Source organism: Vipera ursinii, assembly GCF_947247035.1.
Source record: "Vipera ursinii genome assembly, chromosome: 11".
Lineage (NCBI taxonomy): Eukaryota > Metazoa > Chordata > Lepidosauria > Squamata > Viperidae > Vipera > Vipera ursinii.
The window spans coordinates 4,739,429-4,759,692 of record NC_139524.1 but is presented as its reverse complement, the minus strand read 5'-3'; the positions used below and the strand labels follow the sequence as shown (position 1 = coordinate 4,759,692).

General features: G+C 46.3%; 1 protein-coding gene across 1 annotated transcript in view; it reads left to right on the top strand.

Annotated features, from left to right (window-relative positions):
* Positions 1–3,630: 3,630 nt before the first annotated feature.
* RAB11A (RAB11A, member RAS oncogene family) overlaps positions 3,631–20,264 on the top strand; it is a 39,722-nt gene continuing 23,088 nt past the window's right edge. The window contains exon 1 of the mRNA XM_083371432.1: positions 3,631–3,803. Coding sequence (XP_083227558.1) covers positions 3,761–3,803 — 43 coding nt within the window. The 5' untranslated portion in view covers positions 3,631–3,760. The remainder of the gene's footprint in view (positions 3,804–20,264) is intronic.

Sequence of the window (20,264 nt, the reverse complement as noted above, 5' to 3'; positions counted from 1 at the left end):
AGATAATCAAAAACCAGATCTGCAAACAAAGTTATAACTAGTAGCCAGCATGGGTTTGTCAAAAACAAATCATGCCAAACCAATCTTAGTTTAGTCACTTTATCAAAGAATGAAATAATAGACCAGCGAAATACTGTGCACGTAGTATACTTAGACTTCAGTAAGGCATTTGATAAGGTAGACCACAACCTACTCCTTGGTAAGCTAGAAAACGGTGGAATAGACAACCACCAGATGGGTCTGTAGCTGTCTGGTAAACTGTACTCAATGAGTAGTCCTTGATGGCACTACAACCATATAAAAGGTAAAGGTTCCCCTGCACATGCGTGCTAGTCGTTTCCGACTCTAGGGGCCGGTGCTCATCTCCGTTTCAAAGCCGAAGAGCCAGCGCTTGTCCGAGGACGTCTCCGTGGTCATGTGGCCGGCATGACAACCATATGGAGAGAAGTAAAAGTGGGGTACCACATGGTTCCATCTTAGGCCCAGTACTCTTCAATATCTTCATAGATGGGTAAATTGAAGGGGAACTCATCAAATTTGCAATGACACTAACTGGCAGGAATAGCCAATACCCCAGAAGTCAAACTCAGGATGCAAAAAGATCTTGAGAAACTTGAACAATGGGCCCTGTCCAACAAAATGAGTTTCAATGTGGAGAAAAGTACAGTTTTACATTCAGGCAGGAAAAATCAAAGATATAAATGCAGATTAGGTGAGACCTGGCTCAAAAACAGTAACTGTGAGAGGGACCTTGAAGTCCTAGTGAATGATCACTTGACTATGAGCCAGCAGTGTGCAGCAGCCGCCAAAAAAGCTAATACAATCCTTGGTTGTATAAACAGAGGCAAAGAATCAAGATCACGTGAAGTATTAGTACCGCTTTACAAAGCCCTAATAAGACCGCACCTGGAACACTGCAGCCAATTTTGGACACCATATCACAAAGATGTTGAGAGTTTGGAAAAAGTTTAGAGAAGAGCAACTAAGATGATCCAAGGCCTGGAGACTAAAACATACGAAGAACGGCTGCGGGACTTGGGTTTGGCTAGTCCAGGGGTAGGCAACCTCGGCTCTTTTATGACTCATGGACTTCAACTCCCAGAATTCCTGAGTCAGCTATACTGACTCAGGAATTCTGGGAATTGAAGTCCATGAGTCATAAAAGAGCCGAGGTTGCCTACCCCTGGGCTAGTCTAAAGAAAAGAAGAAATAGGGGAGACATGATAGCAGTATTCCAGTATTTGAGGGGCTGCCACAAAGAAGAGGGGGTCATGTTATTCACCAAAGCACCAGAGGGAAGGACAAGAAACAATGGTTGGAAACTGACCAGAGAGAAGCAACCTGTCAGGATCCACCTCAATCCACATCTTAGGAAATAAGAACTCTTGGATGCAAGTTTAGTCCAAAAGGAAAATGTTTACTAGGATGGAATCGATTGTGGCAATACAAGACGGAATCTAACAAAGTTACATTTCAATCCTATATAAAGCATTCCCATTTCAGCCCCCCTCCCCTCATCCATTTGGTCAGGCTCTCATCATTTGCTTAGGTGTCAGGCCCTTCCGTGGGAAAGGGAAACTCTCCTTGTTTTTATTGTTATTGCTTCTTCCTTTTTCAGTTGTAAATGGAGATGCGATCCAGATCTGTGTCTCCCCCTCCCTCCCCCAGTTCAACCATTTCCCTGTTGTTTGAAGATCACCTTAAGTAACCATCCTCTCCCCCCCCCTCGGAGAGATGGCAGAATCCCCAGAATAAGCACAATGTTCTACCTATACATTTATGAAATGTGATATAAAGGGATTCTGACACAACCTGGAATTAAGGAGAAAGGTCCTGTCAGTGAGGAAAATCAACCCGTGGAAAAGCTGGCCTCCAGAAATCGTGGGCGCTCCAACACTGGAGGTTTTTAAGACCAGGGGTAGGCAAGCTCGGCTCTTTTATGACTCGTGGGCTTCAATACCCAGAATTCCTGAACCAGCCATGCTGACTCAGGAATTCTGGGAGTTGACGTCCACGAGTCATAAAAGAGCCGAGGTTGTCTACCCCCTGGTCTTAAAAACCTCCAGAGATTCTCCTGCTTGAGTTGGGGGCTGGACTAGAAGACCCTGAGAGCTTCTGTACCGGAGACGAATTCCACGGGTGTCTTATTTATTTATTTATTTTAATTCCATTTATATCCCGCCCTTCTCTGAAGACTCAGGGCGGCTTACAAGCTTAGCAGTAGCCTTCATTCTATGTATATGCCTGCTTGTTAGGGCTTTCACACACACCCCAAGCGGCATTATTACAAAGTCAGCTTATTGCCCCCAACAATCTGGGTCCTCATTTTACCTACCTGGGAAGGATGGAAGGCTGAGTCAACCTTGAGCCTGGTGGGACTCGAACCTGCACTAATTGCAGGTTATGATACTTTCCTAATAAAGAATTCGAATACTTCTCATTCTAATAATTCTAGTAAGCTGTACTCTACTCCCGAATGGGAGGGGCTCATTTTAGCTCCTTGCAGAGCCAGGCGCACCCTGGGCAGATGGAATGGGGAATTCTGGGAGTTGAAGTCCACCCGTTAAAGACTTGAAAAACGCTGATTTTAAATGAAAACGAAAACAAAAAAACCACCACCAGCGGCAGAAGCAGGTCCAGAGGAAGCTCCCCAGGGGAAGAAGCAGCTAAACATTAAAAAGAGAGATGGGGCATGTGAGGTAAAAGCGGACTGCCAGGCAGGTTCCACCGAGATTTGAACTCGGATCGCTGGATTCAGAGTCCAGAGTGCTAACCATTACACCATGGAACCGCAGCGTCGCTGGGGCCGTCAGGAGCCTGCAGAAAAGCCGCCTCGGCGGAGGCTTCCTTTCTTGCCCGGCGAAAAGGCCTCCTCGTGTCTGGAGTGGGAGGGCGACTTTCAGGGCTGCTCCGCCCTGTTGGGAGGAAGCCGGCTCGTGCACGACCCACTCGGAACGCACGCCCCCGAGCATGCACAGAGGGCATTCTTTGCATTCCGCGCGTGCAAAGCGGAGGGGGGGGAAGGAGAGGGGGAACCGCTGCTGCCTTTGGGCAGAAAGAGGACTTCTGCGCATGCTCTGCGGCAGCGAGGGGGAATTGCAGCCAGGCTCGAACTTTTGCAAAGGAAAAATACAAGCCGGGGGGCGGAGAAGGCGGCACTCTGTGCATGCTCAGGGGCATAAGCCCTTTGCAACCCCCGCCTCTCTCTTCCCACCTTTTTTTTTTCTTTTTCTTTTTGCAGTGCCCCGATTTCTGGCTGCAACGAGCCGGGTGACCGGTAGGGGCAGCAAAGGGCAGCTGTGCCTCTCGTGGGCGCCGCCCAGTGGCCACCGTGCTGGTGGCGAGCGAGGCGCGGGAGGTTCCTCGCTCCCCCGCCCTTCGAGATCAAAATCAGAGAGTCAGCCAGGCAGCCCACTTCCGGCGTCGACTCACGAGAGACACTTCCGGCAGCCTCTTTTAGGCCTTCCTTTCTCGCTCTGGCCGGAAACCTCTGGAGGAGGCGCACTAGCCTTTGCGTCTCTGTGGCGGCTGCCTTTCCTCCGTCGGGACCGGAAAAGCCCCTACGGAAGGACTGGTCCCGGAAGCGCGGCTGACCCCGGAAGGCGTCCCGGGTGGGCGGGACAGCAGCGAGCGAGGCCGGTCAGGGGGCGGAACCGGAGCGTCACTGATCCGAAGGCGGAGGGAGCGGCCGCTGCAGGGAGGGAGCGGCCCTTGGCTCTTCCTGCGCTTCCTTCTTCTCTCAGAGGCCGCCATTGCCGCCATGGGGGGCTCCCGCGACGACGAGTACGACTATCTCTTCAAAGGTACGCCGCCCTCGCCCCCCCCCACGCCGGTGGGTGGAGAAGACCCCCGGCCCTCCCCGCCCTGCCCGCAGCCGGGCGGAGAGGCTTCCTGGCGGGGCGGTCGCTCCTCTCTGGGCTGCCTGGAGAGCAGGACGAGGCTCTCGGGGAGCCCCCTGGCCCCGCCCTCCGGGAAGGGGTCTCTCTTTCTCCTCGGGGGGGGGGCTGGGCATCCGAAGCTGCCCCTCGTGACCTTGGCCCAGCCCTGACCTTCCCGCCCGTCCTGCCTCGCAGGGCTGTTGTGCGCGGGTGTGTGTGTGGGGAAAATCTGGGCTGTGGCTTCGCCCTTCCCGAGGAATGTGTGCGGGGTGGGGTGTGTGTGTGTGAGAGAGAAGAGAAATGAAATGAGCCTCGCTTCTAGAGGAGAAGGTCTCCTTTAGGGACCCCTTTCATCTCTGACGGGGACACCCAGGGCAGCCCCCCCTTCTTTTGGGGAGTGGGGGAGAAAGGATCTCGGCATCTAATGAATCTTGGCAGCTTGGTCAAAGTCGGGGTTCTTCACTTACCTAGCCCAGGGGTAGGCAAGCTCGGCTCTTTTATGACTCGGGGACTTCAACTCCCAGAATTCCTGAGCCAGCACGGCTCAGCTTGGAAACCTCTCCCTTTCCCCTCAGCTTGGCTGGCTCAGGAATTCTGGGAGTTGAAGTCCACCAGTCATCAAAGAGCCGAGGTTGCCTACCCCTGGCCTAGGCCTAGGCCGCTTTATGACTCGTGGACTTCAACTCCCAGAATTCCTGAGCCAGACACGCTGAGGGAAAAGGGAGAGGTTTCCAAGTTGAGCCATGCTGGCTCAGGAATTCTGGGCTTTGAAGTCCACGAGTCATAAAAGAGCCGAGGTTGCCTACCCCTGACCTAGCCTTTCTGGAGGCAGCACAGATGCAAGGGGGGGGGGGGTCGGGCTGCGGAGATGAGGGGGGGCTCCACCTGGGTTGGGTGGCCCGTAGAATGGAGGGGTGCATATCTCGCACCCCTTTGCCCCACTCCATTAGCCAGGGCACAATAATCCATTTCAGAATCTTCCGGTCTTTTTTTTTTTTAAAAAAAAACTTTGGCTTGTAGAAAACACTAGAGCAGGGGTAGGCAATCTTGGCAACTTTAAGACGTGTGGACTTCAACTCCCAGAATCCCTGAGCCAGCTGTGCTGAGGAGAAAGGGAGAGGTCCGCAAGTCATGAAGGGGCCACAGTTCCCCATGCTGGCTGAGGAATTCTGGGAGTTGAAGTCCACAAGTCAGGAAGAGCTGTGCTGGCTGAGGAATTCTGGGAGTTGAAGTCCACAAGTCATGAAGAACTGTGCTGGCTCAGGAATTCTGGGAGTTGAAGTCCACAAGTCATGAAGAGCTGTGCTGGCTCAGGAATTCTGGGAGTTGAAGTCCACAAGTCATGAAGAGCTGTGCTGGCTCAGGAATTCTGGGAGCTGAAGTCCACAAGTCATGAAGAGCCGTGCTGGCTCAGGAATTCTGGGAGTTGAAGTTCACGAGTCATAAAAGAGCCAAGGTTGCCTACCCCTGCTCTAGACTTGAGATCCTTGGAAGTGACCCTTGAACTCAAGACCAGCTTTTCTGTGGTGCAAAAAAAATTGCTCTTAATAAAAGAGCAAAGAAGAAAGGTTGCATTCCTGAGGTATTTATTATCCAGTATGGGTGGGGGGGGGCGTAAAATGGTTAGGAACAGAAGTATTTCTTTAGCATCCTATCCCCATGTTATTTGTACCAGTAAGCAGTTAGTCTGCTATTCAGAGTCAGTTCAGTTAATTCTAGCCAAACGTACTTTTAATAAGAGCAAGGACATTTCATTCAGGTGGAGAAAAAAGATGGAAGTGAACCAGTCTAATTAATAGATTCTACCACCCTTTCTCCCCCCCCCAGTCTCATTTCCTTCCCCCACCCTCCTACAGTTAGGTTCTCAATTCTAAATATGCCAGCTTATTACCTTTTCTCCAGAACTGACTTGCCCTGCTAAGCATAATAGTTGAATGTTTAAATAAGGGCCAGGCATTGGGTAGCTCAGGGATGGGCAGGGTGGCACAAAGCATTGGCAGCAAAGGAGGTTATCAAGTGTAACAGGAATGTCTTGTTACCATATAGAATCATTTACATGTTTTTTTGCTTTTTATCTATATTATTTGTTAGTGTGTTTTGCTATTATTGCCCCAGGACTTGCTTTGTTTCTTAGAGTTTTGTTGTACAGCAGGGGTCTTCAAACTTGGCCCTTTTATGACCTGTGGACTTCAACTCCCAGCATGCTGGCTGAGGAATTCTGGGAGTTGAAGTCCACAAGTCATAAAAGGGCCAAGTTTGAAGACCCCTGTTGTACAGCAAAGATCAAATTCTTGTTGATTGCCAGCTTTTCTAAGCACTCCTTTGATGTTATGACCTAAACTGTTAACTTTGTATAGTATTTATCCTGATGATCGTTGCAATCGTTTGGAAGAGATATTTCCAGGAGTGAGGTTTGATTTTTGTTTCAGATATGCCGCGTCTGGTAGTTCCTGATTTGGTCAATGTAAAGTTTTTTTTGTCCTGTTTTCTTTATTTTTTTTAAAAAAATCAAGCAAATCTTTTTTGAAAAGTACATTTATAGTTTGAGAGTAAGCCATTATTGCCTTAGCTTTGGGTTTGGAAAAAAAATATAATCTTCACTCCTCTTTGGTCTTAAAGTGGTCTTCTTTTACATGTTTTTGTTTCCCTAATTTTTTTGGCCCTTTGTAATAGAGGAAGTGGTTGCCAAAGTGGTAAGTCTTTTCAATCAGAAGTTTAGTGATTTGATAAATGAGATTTATTTTAAATACAGGAACTTTCAAGGTTTATTTTGTATCTTTGAGTGGTGGCTGGAAAGAGAAGGCTAGCTTTTGAATATGAGATTTTTTTTAAAAAAATGTATTGTACACTTTTTAAAGTTCATGCGTGTTTCTCACATTAAATTGGATTCTCTTTAAAATACATTATCCCCAGGCAGCAGTATACCACCAGACATCTCCCTTGGCCCCTTCCATCCTTTCTTGTTTTGGGGTAACTATTTCAGGAAAAAGGGATGCGGTGGCTCAGTGGGTTAGGACGGCGAGCTTGTCGATCAGAAGGTCGGCAGTTTGGCGGGTCGAATCCCGAGTGCCGCGTAACAGAGTGAGTGCCTCTTACTCGTCCCAGCTTCTGCCAACCTAGCAGTTTGAAAGCACGTAAAAATGCAAGTAGAAAAATAGGGACTGCTACGGTGGGAAGGTAACAGCGTTCCGTGCGCCTTTGGCATCTAGTCATGCTGGCCACATGACCACGGAGACGTCCTCGGACAAACGCTGGCTCTTTGGCTTTGAAACGGAGATGAGCACCAGCCCCTAGAGTTGGAAACGACTAGCACCCATGTGCGGGGGAACCTTTACCTTTATTTCAGGAAAAGATTAGCTTCCCTTTAGTTATGCTCAGCGTTGCAGATGCTCCCCACTGATCCACAAAGTTCAGGACCTTTTGAATGCCAAACCCTGATTTGCGTGGATAACAGTGGAAGGTTTTGTGGGTTTTCTGGTTCTGATTCTGCAACTGACCTCATTTCTCTTCCTGTTGTTTTTGCCTAAATTTATTTGAGTGAGACTCCTCCTTTGGGATTAGTACACATTCTTCCCAGGTTGCTTATTCAGCTTTCTGATAGCGAACAGGATATGCTGGGAAATACCATACTTGTCTGCTTAGATAATGAAAAGGAAGTATTGCATGGAGCTTTGCTGTCAAGTTTTTAGAAGTAAAGGTGATTAAAGTGGAAACATCCTGGTTTATTTCCTAGGCTTTGGAACCCGGTTTCCTTTTGATCAGGCCTTCCTAGATGGAGAATCTGTGCAATAAACTGAAGTTCCTTTTCAGTGCCAGGCCAGATGTAGAACATCTGCCCAATGATGCCAATTACAGTGAACATCTTCCAAGATCAAGGAAGAATAATTAGCCTTGTCAGATTATTCTCTTACTGACTCACATAACAGAAATGCCTCTAAGTGCTTTCCTATATTATTTGTTAAATCATTTTGGTCTCCGTGACACAAATATGCTGTTATTTGAATTTCAAACAACTCTATGGTAATACTGGTATTTGTTCATTCATTCCATTTATATCCGTGACATTGAGGGTTATTTATCCCACCTTTATTGATTTATTTATCTGTACAAATAAGACAGCAAAGACCCACAATATACTTTCCTCCTCCTGTTTTCCCCACAATGAAAACCACGTGAGCTGGATTGGGCTGGGAAGAGTGACTGGCCCAAAGTCTCCCAGCTGGCTTTCATGGCTAAGGCAAGACTTGAACTCAGAGTCTCTTGCTTTAAATCAACATTTAAAACACCCACACTTACAACAACACAACAGTGTTAACCAATTTAAGAATTGCAAACATTAAAGTAGAATTTAAACAGCCAAATAGTATAACATTAATCAAATAATAAGATGAGTTTACACAGTAAGTTCTAGCAACGAAAGCACTGCTCACGTACCATGTAATGTTGCATTCTGGGAAGGTTTATTTCCCTAATGCAAATTGGGATGAGAGATGATGTCGTTCAGTTGCCATAATAGTGGCAGATTTTGGTGGAACAAATGTGCTGGAGCTTGTTCACTTGTATTGGCTTTTCCTGCTACAAGCGATTAAACAAACCAGAAATTCCCTGTCTTAAAGTTGCCCAATTTGGGAAAAACCTGATTTGGAGCTTCTCTTTGGACCAGAATTTCTCAAGCTTGGCCACATTAGGGTGTGTAGACCACACCCCAAATTCCCCAGCCATCAGGTTCACCTGTCTTAAGGTGGCTTGTTGAGAAACGTTACTTTAGACCAGGGGTGTCAAACTGCTGTCCCGTGGGCCGGAGGCGTCATCCGGAAGCCGCACCCACCCCATTGCCGGCATTGGCAAAACCGTCCTGATAGGTTGCGCAACGTCATGTGACGTCACGAGTTTAACATGTCTGCTTTAGACCAAAAGGCTAAAGTGGCTTATATTCCGTATGACCAATGACATTTCATCCTATGGGCTTGTAATCTCAAAACATGACTTGGAGGGATAAAGGTCGGAGCTGGGAAGAGGCAAAGTATCGGTCGTTAAAGCTGTCTGCTGGGTCATCCATAATGATTATCAATGGATGGAAACTGAACAGGGAGAGATCCAACCTGGGACTAAGGAGAAATCTCCTGACAGCGAGAACAATCAACCAGTGGAAGGGCTGGCCTTCAGAAGTTGTGGGTGCTCCATCACACTGGAGGCTTTTAAGAAGAGGCTGAAAAGTCACATGTCTGGAACGAAAGGGAATTGAGCAGGGGGTGGGACTAGAAGACCTCCAAGGTCCCTTAATTCTGATCTAAAGCCAGGGATCAGCTACACAAATGTTGAAATGGGTTGAAGCAACTCTTTGCATATGTTTTTTGTTAAATTTCTGCGCTGTCCATCTGACTAATACATTGATTCTGGGTGGATTACAATATAGTAAAAAATTAAAAAGTGCTAAAACCAATTAAAATGAGAAAAAGGGATTCAAAGTTAAGAACCAAGGTCATGGGCAGCCTGGGGGGTGAGAATCTTCTTTATCCTATGAGCCACTCCCAACGTAGCAAGCCCTTACTGGGGGTCCAGGCCACAAATCAGAGGCAAGTTTTTAAACTCGTCCAGGAGTCCAGGAGAATAGGGGAGGTTCTTACCTCTAAAGGAGAATATTTGTAGCTCAGGGTTCAAATGAGGGGCCTTTGATGCTCTTGAGCGTGGTTGTTTTCTTGCAGAGGTTTCATTACTCAACTAGGTAACAACATCAGTTCTGGAAAGGATTGGAGCGCACTGAGGATGTTACCTGGTTTGGGTAATGAAACTTCTGCAAAAAAACCCCAAGCTCAGCGAGTACCAAGGACCCACAGTCGTCGTCCTCCCCCCTTCCTCCTCCTCCTCCTCCTCTTCCCCCCAGCACTGATGATGTTATCTGGTTTGGGTAATGAAACCTCTGCAAGAAAACAACCACGCTCAGAGAGTACGAAGGGCCCCCAATTTTACCTCAGATACTAGAATATTCCAGAGGGCAGGGACCACAGCAGAAAAGGCTCTTCTCCTGGCGGATGACAAGCGGGCTAGGCTAGTCCCATTGGGGTAAGGCAGTTCCTGAGATACCCTGGACCCGTGCCGTAAGGAGCTTCAAAAGTGATGACCACCAGCTCCTTGAATTGGACCCAGAAGCAAACTGACAGCCGGTGCAGCTGATGTAACGGTGGTACCACATGTTGCCACCTGAGGGGCCAGCTGGAGTTCTGTACCAGCTGGAGCTTCCGAATACTCGTCTAGGGTAGACCCTCACTGCAGTAATCCATCCGGGAGATGACCAGGGCGTGGGTGGTTATAGGCCAGGGCTTCACGATCCAGGAAAGCAACCCAGGCACCATCCAAAGTTGCGCAGAGGCTCTGCTAGCTTCAAGGAGGAGTCGTGAGTCTAGGAGAGTCGTTCCCCCCCCCCAGCTCAAAGAACAGACGGGTCTGAGAGAGCTGTCTTTCAGAATGTCTCTTTTCCTCCTCTTTTTCTTCCACTGTCACTCAAAGTCATGACATATCCCGTTGGATAGGACATGGTTGTAGCATTGCCTTTGGATCAGAATCCATGGTTTTTTGCTCATTTAATAAGCCAGGGTCTCAAACCAGCCAGATAGAGCAGAGCCTGGCTAGAGCTCTCTAATTTGCTTAGTTAGCTTTGCTTCTTGACAGGTGGAGTCCAGCACGAGTGAATTCTGGCGTCTCTTGTTATCCAAACTGTATTGAATGGGAACAACTGTGTGGCAGAACTATAAAATGTATTTATTTGTACATACTTATTAGATTTATTTGCTGCTCCTCTCGTCTCAAAATAACCATTGAATGGAAAATTAGTTAGGCCTTTTAGTTACCATGCCGCACACATTTTCTAGGCAAGCTCTCCTAAAGTTTAGCTGTCAGTGAGATTTTTAAGTATATTTTTGATGTGTACATTTTGCTGGAGAAGACTCCTGCGAGTCCCTTGGACTGCAAGGCGATCAAACCGGTCCGGTCCTAGAGGAGATCAACCCTGACTGCTCTTGGGAAGGCCAGATCCTGAAGCTGAAACTCAAATCCTTTGGCCACCTAATGAGAAGGAAGGACTCACTGGTGAAGAGCCTAATGCTGGGAAAGGTTGAGGGCAAGAGAAGAAGGGGACAACAGAGAATGAGGTGGCTGGATGGAGTCACTGAAGCAGTAGGTGTGAGCCTAAATGGACTCCAGAAGATGGTAGAGGACAGGAAGGCCTGGAGGAACGTTGTCCATAGGGTCGCCAGGGGTTGGACACGTCTTCGGAACTAACAATAACAATACATTTTGAAGTTCTCTTTGAAATATATTCCCCATGAGCTGCAGTATACGTATCTCCTTTAGACCACTAATCAATCCTTGCTTTGGGACAGCCATTTCACAAATAGATTAACTTCCCCATGATAGTTATAATCCCCCAAGGACATGCTCAGCCTTGCAGATACTTCTCCTCACTTCAACAATTCGGGACCTTTAATTGTCTAATAATTTAATTATTTGGGTCGTTGAGGCAGCATTCAAAACTGTTTTCTGGTTGGGCAGCAGATACAGTTTTAAAAACTGTAGGTCTATCACAGAGCCAGTTTACGGTAGGTTTCTAGCCAGAAATTGAGAGGTCATGACTTCAAATCCCACTTTAATCACAAAGCCAACTGAGTAATCTTGGGCCAGTCACTTTCTCTCAGCCCTAGGAAACAGGCAATGGCAAACCGCTTCTGAAAAACCTTGCCAAGAAAACTGCAGGGACTTGTCTAAGCAGCCTCTCGGAGAGGGACATACAGTAATTGAACAGAAGGGGGGAAAAAGCACATTACATCATAGTGATTTTCTTGTAAGAGATTTCTGGCAAAGGGACTGGATTTTTGTCCGAGATCTTGGATTGAATCTAGGTCCAAGTGACACCCTCAATTACCTACATCTAGTTCAACAAAAAAGGCAGCCTTGTCAACACCAACATTGCCAGATAGCATCAGGGAGGCGATATTGGAATAGAGGCAAGTCAGTTGTGACTTAATTCTGTCTTTATTTTTCATTAGGAGTAAATTACACAGCGTAGTTTGGGAGTTCCCTTTGATCTGGCTATTAGTGGCCAGAAGTTCTGCATGTCAACTTCAATTGGGTGGCCAGTTGAATCCTTCTGCATTAATCTTGTTTTGCTGATATTTGCACTGGAAGCAAATCCAAAGCAGACTGTTTTTGCAAAGCATGCTTTTTTTTAAAGGCAGCTTAGAGATTTGGATTCATTTTAAGAACGGTCATCAAGAACTTGGTAGGAACGAGGTGCTTGAATCATGCTGCGTCCTCCCTACGTTCTTTACACTAACAATTTTAACTCTAATGTGTTGGGTTGGTTTAATGTTTTAAAAACCTTCACTAGAGTGCAGTGGATTATTAAAAGTTCTGCTTGAAGCAGATCTGTTTGTGAGTAATGGAAGCAGATTTTTTTCTGTAACAAATGGCTTGTTTTTATTTAGGATATACAGCATCTTATATGTGAAAGTTTAGCACCGAGAAATTAAAAATGTGTTAGTGTCTGAGCAGCAGGGAATTAAGAGTTTTAACACCAAAAGAACTATTGAAAACATGCAACATCTGATTTTATAGAGGAGTTGGGGGATAGAAGAGTGTTGAACAGCCTTCGTTGTAGTAATTTGGCAACCAAAATGATGATGGTGATGGTACATTTACATAAAACCTAAAGACACATAAAGCTATATCCTTCTAACCTAATAGAGGGAGATTCTAGGGCAGGGGTCTTCAAACTTGGCCCTTTTATGACTTGTGGACTTCAACTCCCAGAATTCTTCAACCAGCGTTCCTGGCTGAGGAATTCTGGGAGTTGAAGTCCACAAATCATAAAAGGGCCAAGTCTGAAGACCCCTGTTGTAGGGCATGGCTATCCTGAACCTTCCTCCCTCTCCATCCAGTTTCCCACCCCAATGCCTGCACATTTAATCACATCTGACTTAGAACATAGAATAATAGGGTAGGAAGGCACCTTGGAGGTCTTCTGGTCAATCCCTCTGCTCAAGCAGGAGACCCCCCTAGACCAGGGATAGCCAGCCTTGGCTCTTTTATGACTCGTGGACTTCAACTCCCAGAATTCCTGAGCCAGCTGTCTGAGGCCTCTTCTGGAAGTGTGGAGCCTTGAGAGAAGGTAGAAGCGAACATCCAAAGTCCCACCCGGTTAGTCTTAAGCCCAAGTCTTCCCCTTTCTGAAGGGCTGGTGCAAGGCGTTTGTCCTGATAGAGAAGGGGTAAGAAGCAGAGGAAAGCAATGGCAAATCTAGACAGCACACTAAAAAGCAGAGATATCGCCCTGCCAACAATAGTGCGTATAGTCAAGGCTATGGTCTTCCCAGTTGCAATGTATGGCAGTGAAAGCTGGACCATAAAAAAGGCTGAGCGCCAAAGAATTGAGGCCTTTGAACTATGGTGCTGGAGAAGACTCCTGCGAGTCCCTTGGACTGCAAGGCGATCAAACCGGTCAGTCCTAGAGGAGATCAACCCTGACTGCTCTTTAGAAGGCCAGATCCTGAGGCTAAAACTCAAATCCTTTGGCCACCTAATGAGAAGGAAGGACTCACTGGAGAAGAGCCTAATGCTGGGAAAGGTTGAGGGCAAGAGAAGAAGGGGACGACAGAGAATGAGGTGGCTGGATGGAGTCACTGAAGCAGTGGGCGTGAGCTTAAAGGGACTCCAGAAGATGGTAGAGGACAGGAAGGCCTGGAGGAACGTTGTCCGTGGGGCCGCGATGGGTCAGACACAGCTAACAACAACAAAGATTTTTGGGAGGTGCTTCAGATGATGAGAGGATGATCCAGACATCCTCAAAGGAGCAGCAGAGATTGGCAATCTCTTCAGAAAAAGGAGACGATGAGGTTGCCCACATGCGCTCCTGATGAGTGTCCTGCAGGAACCGAGGTTTTTGCAGTCAGCTCATTATCATTATTATTATTTATTAAATTTTTATACCGCCCTTCTCCCGAAGGACTCAGGGCGGTGTACAGGGCAATAAATATAAAAACGAAATACAAAAGTTAGACTATTAAATATGCCCGAATATAAACAGTAATTAAAAGCCATTTTAAAACCCCAACCCTAACCCATCAAACCAGGTCATGAGTAGCTTGGAGTCAAAGGATTCCATCTAATCTTACAGTCACAATGTAGTCTGTATGGAGAGAAAGCTCAGCTGAGCCTCGCCTTTTTTTGAATTGCCTTTTAATTGCTTTTCATTTATTGAGAACTTTTGGATCGATATGTTTTGCAACGTTCATCGAGCGAGTCCCCTTCAATCCTTGAAGAAAGAAGTTTTAAGTGCAAGATGAAGGACTTCAAAAACAATAAGAGGAACAATCAGCAAAAAGAAGATTAGAATCTTTATTTTAGAAAGTTGTATAAGGGTTAAGGGTCCAGAGGGATTTCAAATAATTTTGAAATCAATTATTATACCTTCACATGCTGTTATTTAGGGGGAAAAACATGATAAGATGGGACTTAGAAGGTTGGACACTACAGGGAACCAGAAATAAACGGAAGTTTATAATTAACCATACATACATTTGCCTCAGTAACACGAAATGGAGCAAAATTTTTTAATTTTGGATGAACCATAGGGTGTTTCTGAACAATAAACTCAAGTTAATCCTAAGATTGTGTACTATCATCATTGACAGACTGGTTTTAAAAGGGATTATAGAAGAGAAACAAGTTTTACTGGAGAAGATTCAGACTGAGGCTGATTTGAATATGGATTTAAAAATGACAGGTTACAAGAAGGGTAAGGAAAAAGATGTTACACTGGATATACAAATTGATGTCTTAGTAATTATAAGGGATATACAAATAACAAACCAGAAGAGTGACTTGGATACTTTTCTTATTTTGGATTTGCAAGAGACTTGTTGACGTTTTGAAGGATTTTCTGAGAAGGCACAAAGAGACCATGAAAAGAAGTCAACTTCTGAGAGATAATTTAAATAGATTAAGATTAACATGGTTAAAACCAAAGGGAAGGAATATAAAGTTGGCTTATTTGATGAAGTGTAAAATATAAATAAGGGACGCGGTGGCTCAGTGAGTTAGGACACTGAGCTTGTCGATCAGAAGGTCAGCAGTTTGGCGAGTCGAATCCCGAGTGCCGCGTAGCAGAGTGAGCACCTGTTACTCGTCCCAGCTTCTGCCAACCTAGCAGTTCGAAAGCACATAAAAATGCAAGTAGAAAAATAGGGACCACTACGGTGGGAAGGTAACAGCGTTCCGTGCGCCTTTGGCGTCCAGTCATGCCGGCCACATGACCACGGAGACGTCCTCGGACAAGCGCTGGCTCTTCGGCTTTGAAATGGAGATGAGCACCGGCCCCTAGAGTCGGAAACGACTAGCACGCATGTGCGGGGGAACCTTTACCTTTAAAATATAAATTATGTTATTTCTGGACTTTTGCTGACCTGACCTGAATGCATGGGAACCAGATATGATTTATTATATTGGCGGAGAAAATGATGAGTTTCTGAAATTATTTGCACATGCTTTGATGGAGAAGTTACTTCGTTATATCTTTCTTTTCTTTTTTTATTGTATTCTTATCTTTTCTTCTTTTTCTGTCTTTTTATTTTCTGCACTTTCGGTTTTTCCTTTTCATTCTTTTTCATATCTGTTGAGTTTGTGTTATTTTTTTCCATCTTTGAAATTATAAACTTTTTTGAAATTACAAGCTGCTTCCTTCATTCAGTTATGCTCAGTTCTCAAGAGACTTTCTAGACAGGTACCTGCAGTTTTCTTGGCAAGGTTTGTCAAAAAGTATTTAGCCAAATCTTAATTAGAAGGATCAAGATCGTCTTTGTGAGCTTGATTTCTTATTTGAGACTGATGGGGGGAGTGGGGTGGGGGGGGTCATTCATCTGATTTTACTGAACACTGATTTTTTTTGCAGAGAATGGAAAGCGGGCTGCCTATTTTTATTCTTATATAAGGAGTAATTGAATGGTCCCTGTAGATTAGATGTCCTTTTAGATTGTGAATTTGACCTCCTGGGATTTCATGGTCTAAGTTGAGTTTCGTGGCATAGTTGGCTTTTTAACGCACAGAGCTGGACTCCATGGGCGAGGGGATGAATCCTGCTTTTCCCTGTAATCCCTCGAGTCCATCCAGATCCTTTCCAGAGGCGAATCTAGTGGTTAAGGCACCAGGTTAGAAAACTGGAGACCCTGACTTCTAGTCCTGCCTTAGGCATAAAAGCTGGCTGGGTGACTTTGGGCCAACCACTAGGGGACGGTGAGTTCTACTCCTGCCGTAGGTACAAAAGCCAGCCCCTCCCTCTCGGCCCAGCCCACCTCACAGGATTGTTGTTGTGGGGTAAATAGGAGAATGATGTGCAGGATATATTCACTGCTTTGAGTTACTTGTAAAAACAATAAAGGCAGGATATAAATAAATAAGATTAATAATAATAACAAACAACAACAATAATAATAATTGTCAGAGAGGTGACTATTTTACAGAAGGGCTTTGGAGGCAACTTTTTGCTGCTTTTACCCTTAGCTGATCTTGGCTTCTGTCATCCTTGGCCCAGGCTGATGGGAGTTGTGTTCTGACACGTTTGCTGGCTGAGGAATTCTGGGAGTTGAAGTCCACAGGTCTTAAAGTTGCCAAGGTTGAGGACCCCTGCTCTATGGTATAGACCAGAGGTAGGGAACCTTGGCTCTTTTATGGCTTGTGGACTTCAATACCCAGAATTCCTGAACCAGCCCTGCTGACTGAGGAATTCTGGGAGTTGAAGTTCACAAATCATAAAAGAGCCAAGGTTGCCTACCCCTGGTCTAGGTTGTGCTGCTTCCTCTTCTGGCCTTCCAGTCACAACCTCACCTTCTCTAAGAGCTTGCTTTGGAGAATCTCAGGCGCATTCAGATCTTGAAAAGTGGTAGTGATGGGCAAAGCCAACCTGTCGTTCTTCTCATCAACTCAAGTTAAAGTAGTCCTCAACCTACGACCACAACTGAGTCCAAAATTTCTCTTCCTAAAGCAAGACAGTTGTTAAGTGAGCTTTGCCCCATTTTACGACCTTCTGTGCCACAGTTGTTAAGCGAATCGCTGCAGTTGTTAAGATAGTAAGTAACATGGTTGTAAAGTGAATCTGGCTTCCCCGTTGACTTTGCTTGTCAGAAAAGGTGATCAAAAGGGACCCTGCAACCGTCATAAATACGAGTCAGTTGCCAAGCGTTGTGAGTGGGGATGCTGCTGTGGTCTTAAGTATGAAAAAAAAATGGTCACGAGTCACTTTTTCCGGTGCTGTAACTTTGAATGCTCACTAAACAAATCGTTTTAAGTCGAGGACTACCAGATGCCTTTGTTGCAGACGCTTAAAATGTTCAGGTTTTTTTTCTGCCCCTGAAAAATAACTTTTGGCCTGCAGAGGACTATTACATCTCCTACCCAACCCTTTATCTGCCAAGTGTTTGCAGAACCTCAGCCTGTCCGCAGTGGTTTTAGCTGTTTTGATCGGTAAATATGAGTCAGCCGATTACACTATGAGGTAATGATGGATTTCCTTGTGAGCTGCTGAGCCCAGCTATTTGTGTGCCCTGCCGCCTGGAAGGGTGATGGGAATTTTCAGCCATTTGGAGGACCCCCGTGCTGAGGAGTACCCTGCCTCCCTCCCCCTCCCCCCTTTTATTGCTTTCAGCAGAAACCACAAAAACTAATTAAGCTGACATTTGAATTGGGTGCAGCTTTGGCTTTGCGTCTGGGAATGTTCATAACCTTTGGTCTTTTTTTCTTTTTAAAAGCTCCTTTCCTGCTGGGGCTGCTTATAATGATGGATAACTTTTTATGTGTGAGAGACTTGCTTTATCGGGAAGAGCTTGTTGTGTTGTGATTTATTATTTTGGAACTCCTGTAACTATGCCCTGCCTATCCCATAAGTCAGGGGTAGGCAAGCTTGGCTCTTTTATGACTCGTGGACTTCAACTCCCAGAATTCCTCAGCCAGCACAGCTCTTCATGACTTGTGGACTTCGGCTCCCAGAATTCCTGAGCCACCATAGCTCTTCATGACTTGTGGACTTCAGCTCCTAGAATTCCTGAGCCACCATAGCTCTTCATGACTTGTGGACTTCAGCTCCCAGAATTCCTGAGCCACCATAGCTCTTCATGACTTGTGGACTTCAGCTCCCAGAATTCCTCAGCCAGCATGGGGAACTGTGGCCCCTTCATGACTTGTGGACCTCTCCCTTTCTCCTCAGCACAGCTGGCTCAGGGATTCTGGGAGTTGAAGTCCACGAGTCATAAAAGAGCCAAGGTTGCCTACCCCTGCCATAGGTACACAGCTGCAATCAACTTTGAAAGCCCAGCCTTCCTCCTCCTCTGCCAGCGTTACACATTTCTGAACTTACTTACTACTTTATAAGTAATTTAAGGTGGCAAACAGATGTACTCCTTGAAGAAACATTTGGTTTGCTCTTGTAGGCAGTCTGTTATTTCTCACTCTTACCCCAATCATCCTAAATTCTTATCCCTATTACTCAAAAGTTACGTAAAGTCTTTAAAGGGAGTCCCGTGAAAGGCATTGGCAGAACAAGTGATGATCGAGGGGTGTGAGCTACTGTCTCTGAGGCCTCACACACCAGAAGGGTATATAGATATTTCTCGACCAACAACCATAACGGAGCCCAAACTTTCTGTGGCTAATGAGACAGTTGTTAAGTGAGCTTGCCCCATTTTACAACCTTCCTTGCTACAGTTGTTAAGTGAATTACTGCAGTTGTTCGCTTAATAACATGGTTGTTAAGTGAATCTGGCTTCCCCATTGACTCTGCTTGTCAGAAGGTCGCAAAAGGGGATCCTGGGACCCTGTGACTGTCATAAACGTGAGTCAGTCGCCAAGCGTGTCAACTCTGATCACGTGACCGTGGGGCTGCTGTAATGGTTATGAAAAAACGGTCACTGAGTTGACTTTCTTCGTTGCCATTGTAACCTGGAAAGGTCACTAAATGAAGGGTTGTAGGTCAAGGACTACCTGTTACTGACACATCAAACTCTCTTGCCCGGACTCTTCCACCTGCCCATCAGCAGCTGTCATGAAACTTGGTGGGTTCCCAAGTTGTAGCCCTGCCGTTTGGGGACCAACGGTATACCCCTTTGGTGATAACATTGGAGCTGGCACTCTCGGGGGTTCAGCCTCAACTTCCTTCATTTCATTAGCAGCCTCTAGCTATGGAGATCGGGCTTAATGGCATCTCCATCTGGACTGGCGGTTAGCCGTGGACACTTGGTTAGCATCACCACGTTGATGGCACTTCATCCAGCTTCGTGTTGATGTCCAGCAGCAGAGAGACTCCCTCAGAAAGTCCTCATGAGCTGATCTGCCCCTCGCGTTTCCTGTCCCCAAATCAACAGACAGGAGCTGAGTTTGGCGTCTCACAAGCCATCAAAGCGGCCTTCCTTGCCACAAGATTTTGGAGACGCAGCCTCCTCGTCTCCCAACTCTGAAAGTGACTAGGCCGCATATAGGGTTAATGTGAAGATATCAGCAATAGCACTGATATAGCTGCTTCACAGATAACGCAGAAGTAGTTTGAACTTCTCTGATGGAGGCCTGGCACCAGATTTTATCACGATCAAAGATACGATGGTGCCAGCCTCTCATGGTAATTGCCATTTGGACCATAGAGAGGAGGGATTCAGCACCAGGTTCGGCAGTGGCAGCAGCCCTCAAGCTGAAACTCCACCTGGGTGAAATGCAATAGACGAGCACAGCATCTTGGGGGACCCCCCACCCCCAATCCCTGAGGCTGGCATTTGGCTTGGCCAAGTAGCCTGCAAGATGTGGTATTTTCCCTAAACCAGGGGTAGGCAACCTTAGCTCTTTGATGACTCGTGGACTTCAACTCTCAGAATTCCTCAGCCAGGAATTCTGGGTATTGGAAGTCCTCGAATCATAAAAGAGCCAAGGTTCCCTACCTCTGGTCTATACCATAGAGCAGGGGTCCTCAACCTTGGCAACTTTAAGATGTGTGGACATAGCTGGCTCAGGAATTCTGGGAGTTGAAGTCCACGAGTCATAAAAGAGCCAAGATTGCCTAGACCTGCCCTAAACAATTAAAGAGCATCTCCTGTGATATAGATGAGGCTGTGAGATTCGGAACACCAAATCTTGCATCCCGGCAGTTTGGCTTCCTCTTTGCATGGGGGGGAGGGACAACCCCCCCCCGAAAACCACTATATTCCGCTGCTGGGGTCTCCCTCCAGGGCTTTTTAACTTCTGTTGCCAGGGTGGAGGGGGCAGAAAGGCAGTTTTAATCAGGAATGGGGAGGGGCCCACTCGTTTCCTTTCTGAAGATGCTTCATTTGACCTTCCTACTGACCCTCTCTCTCTCTTTTTT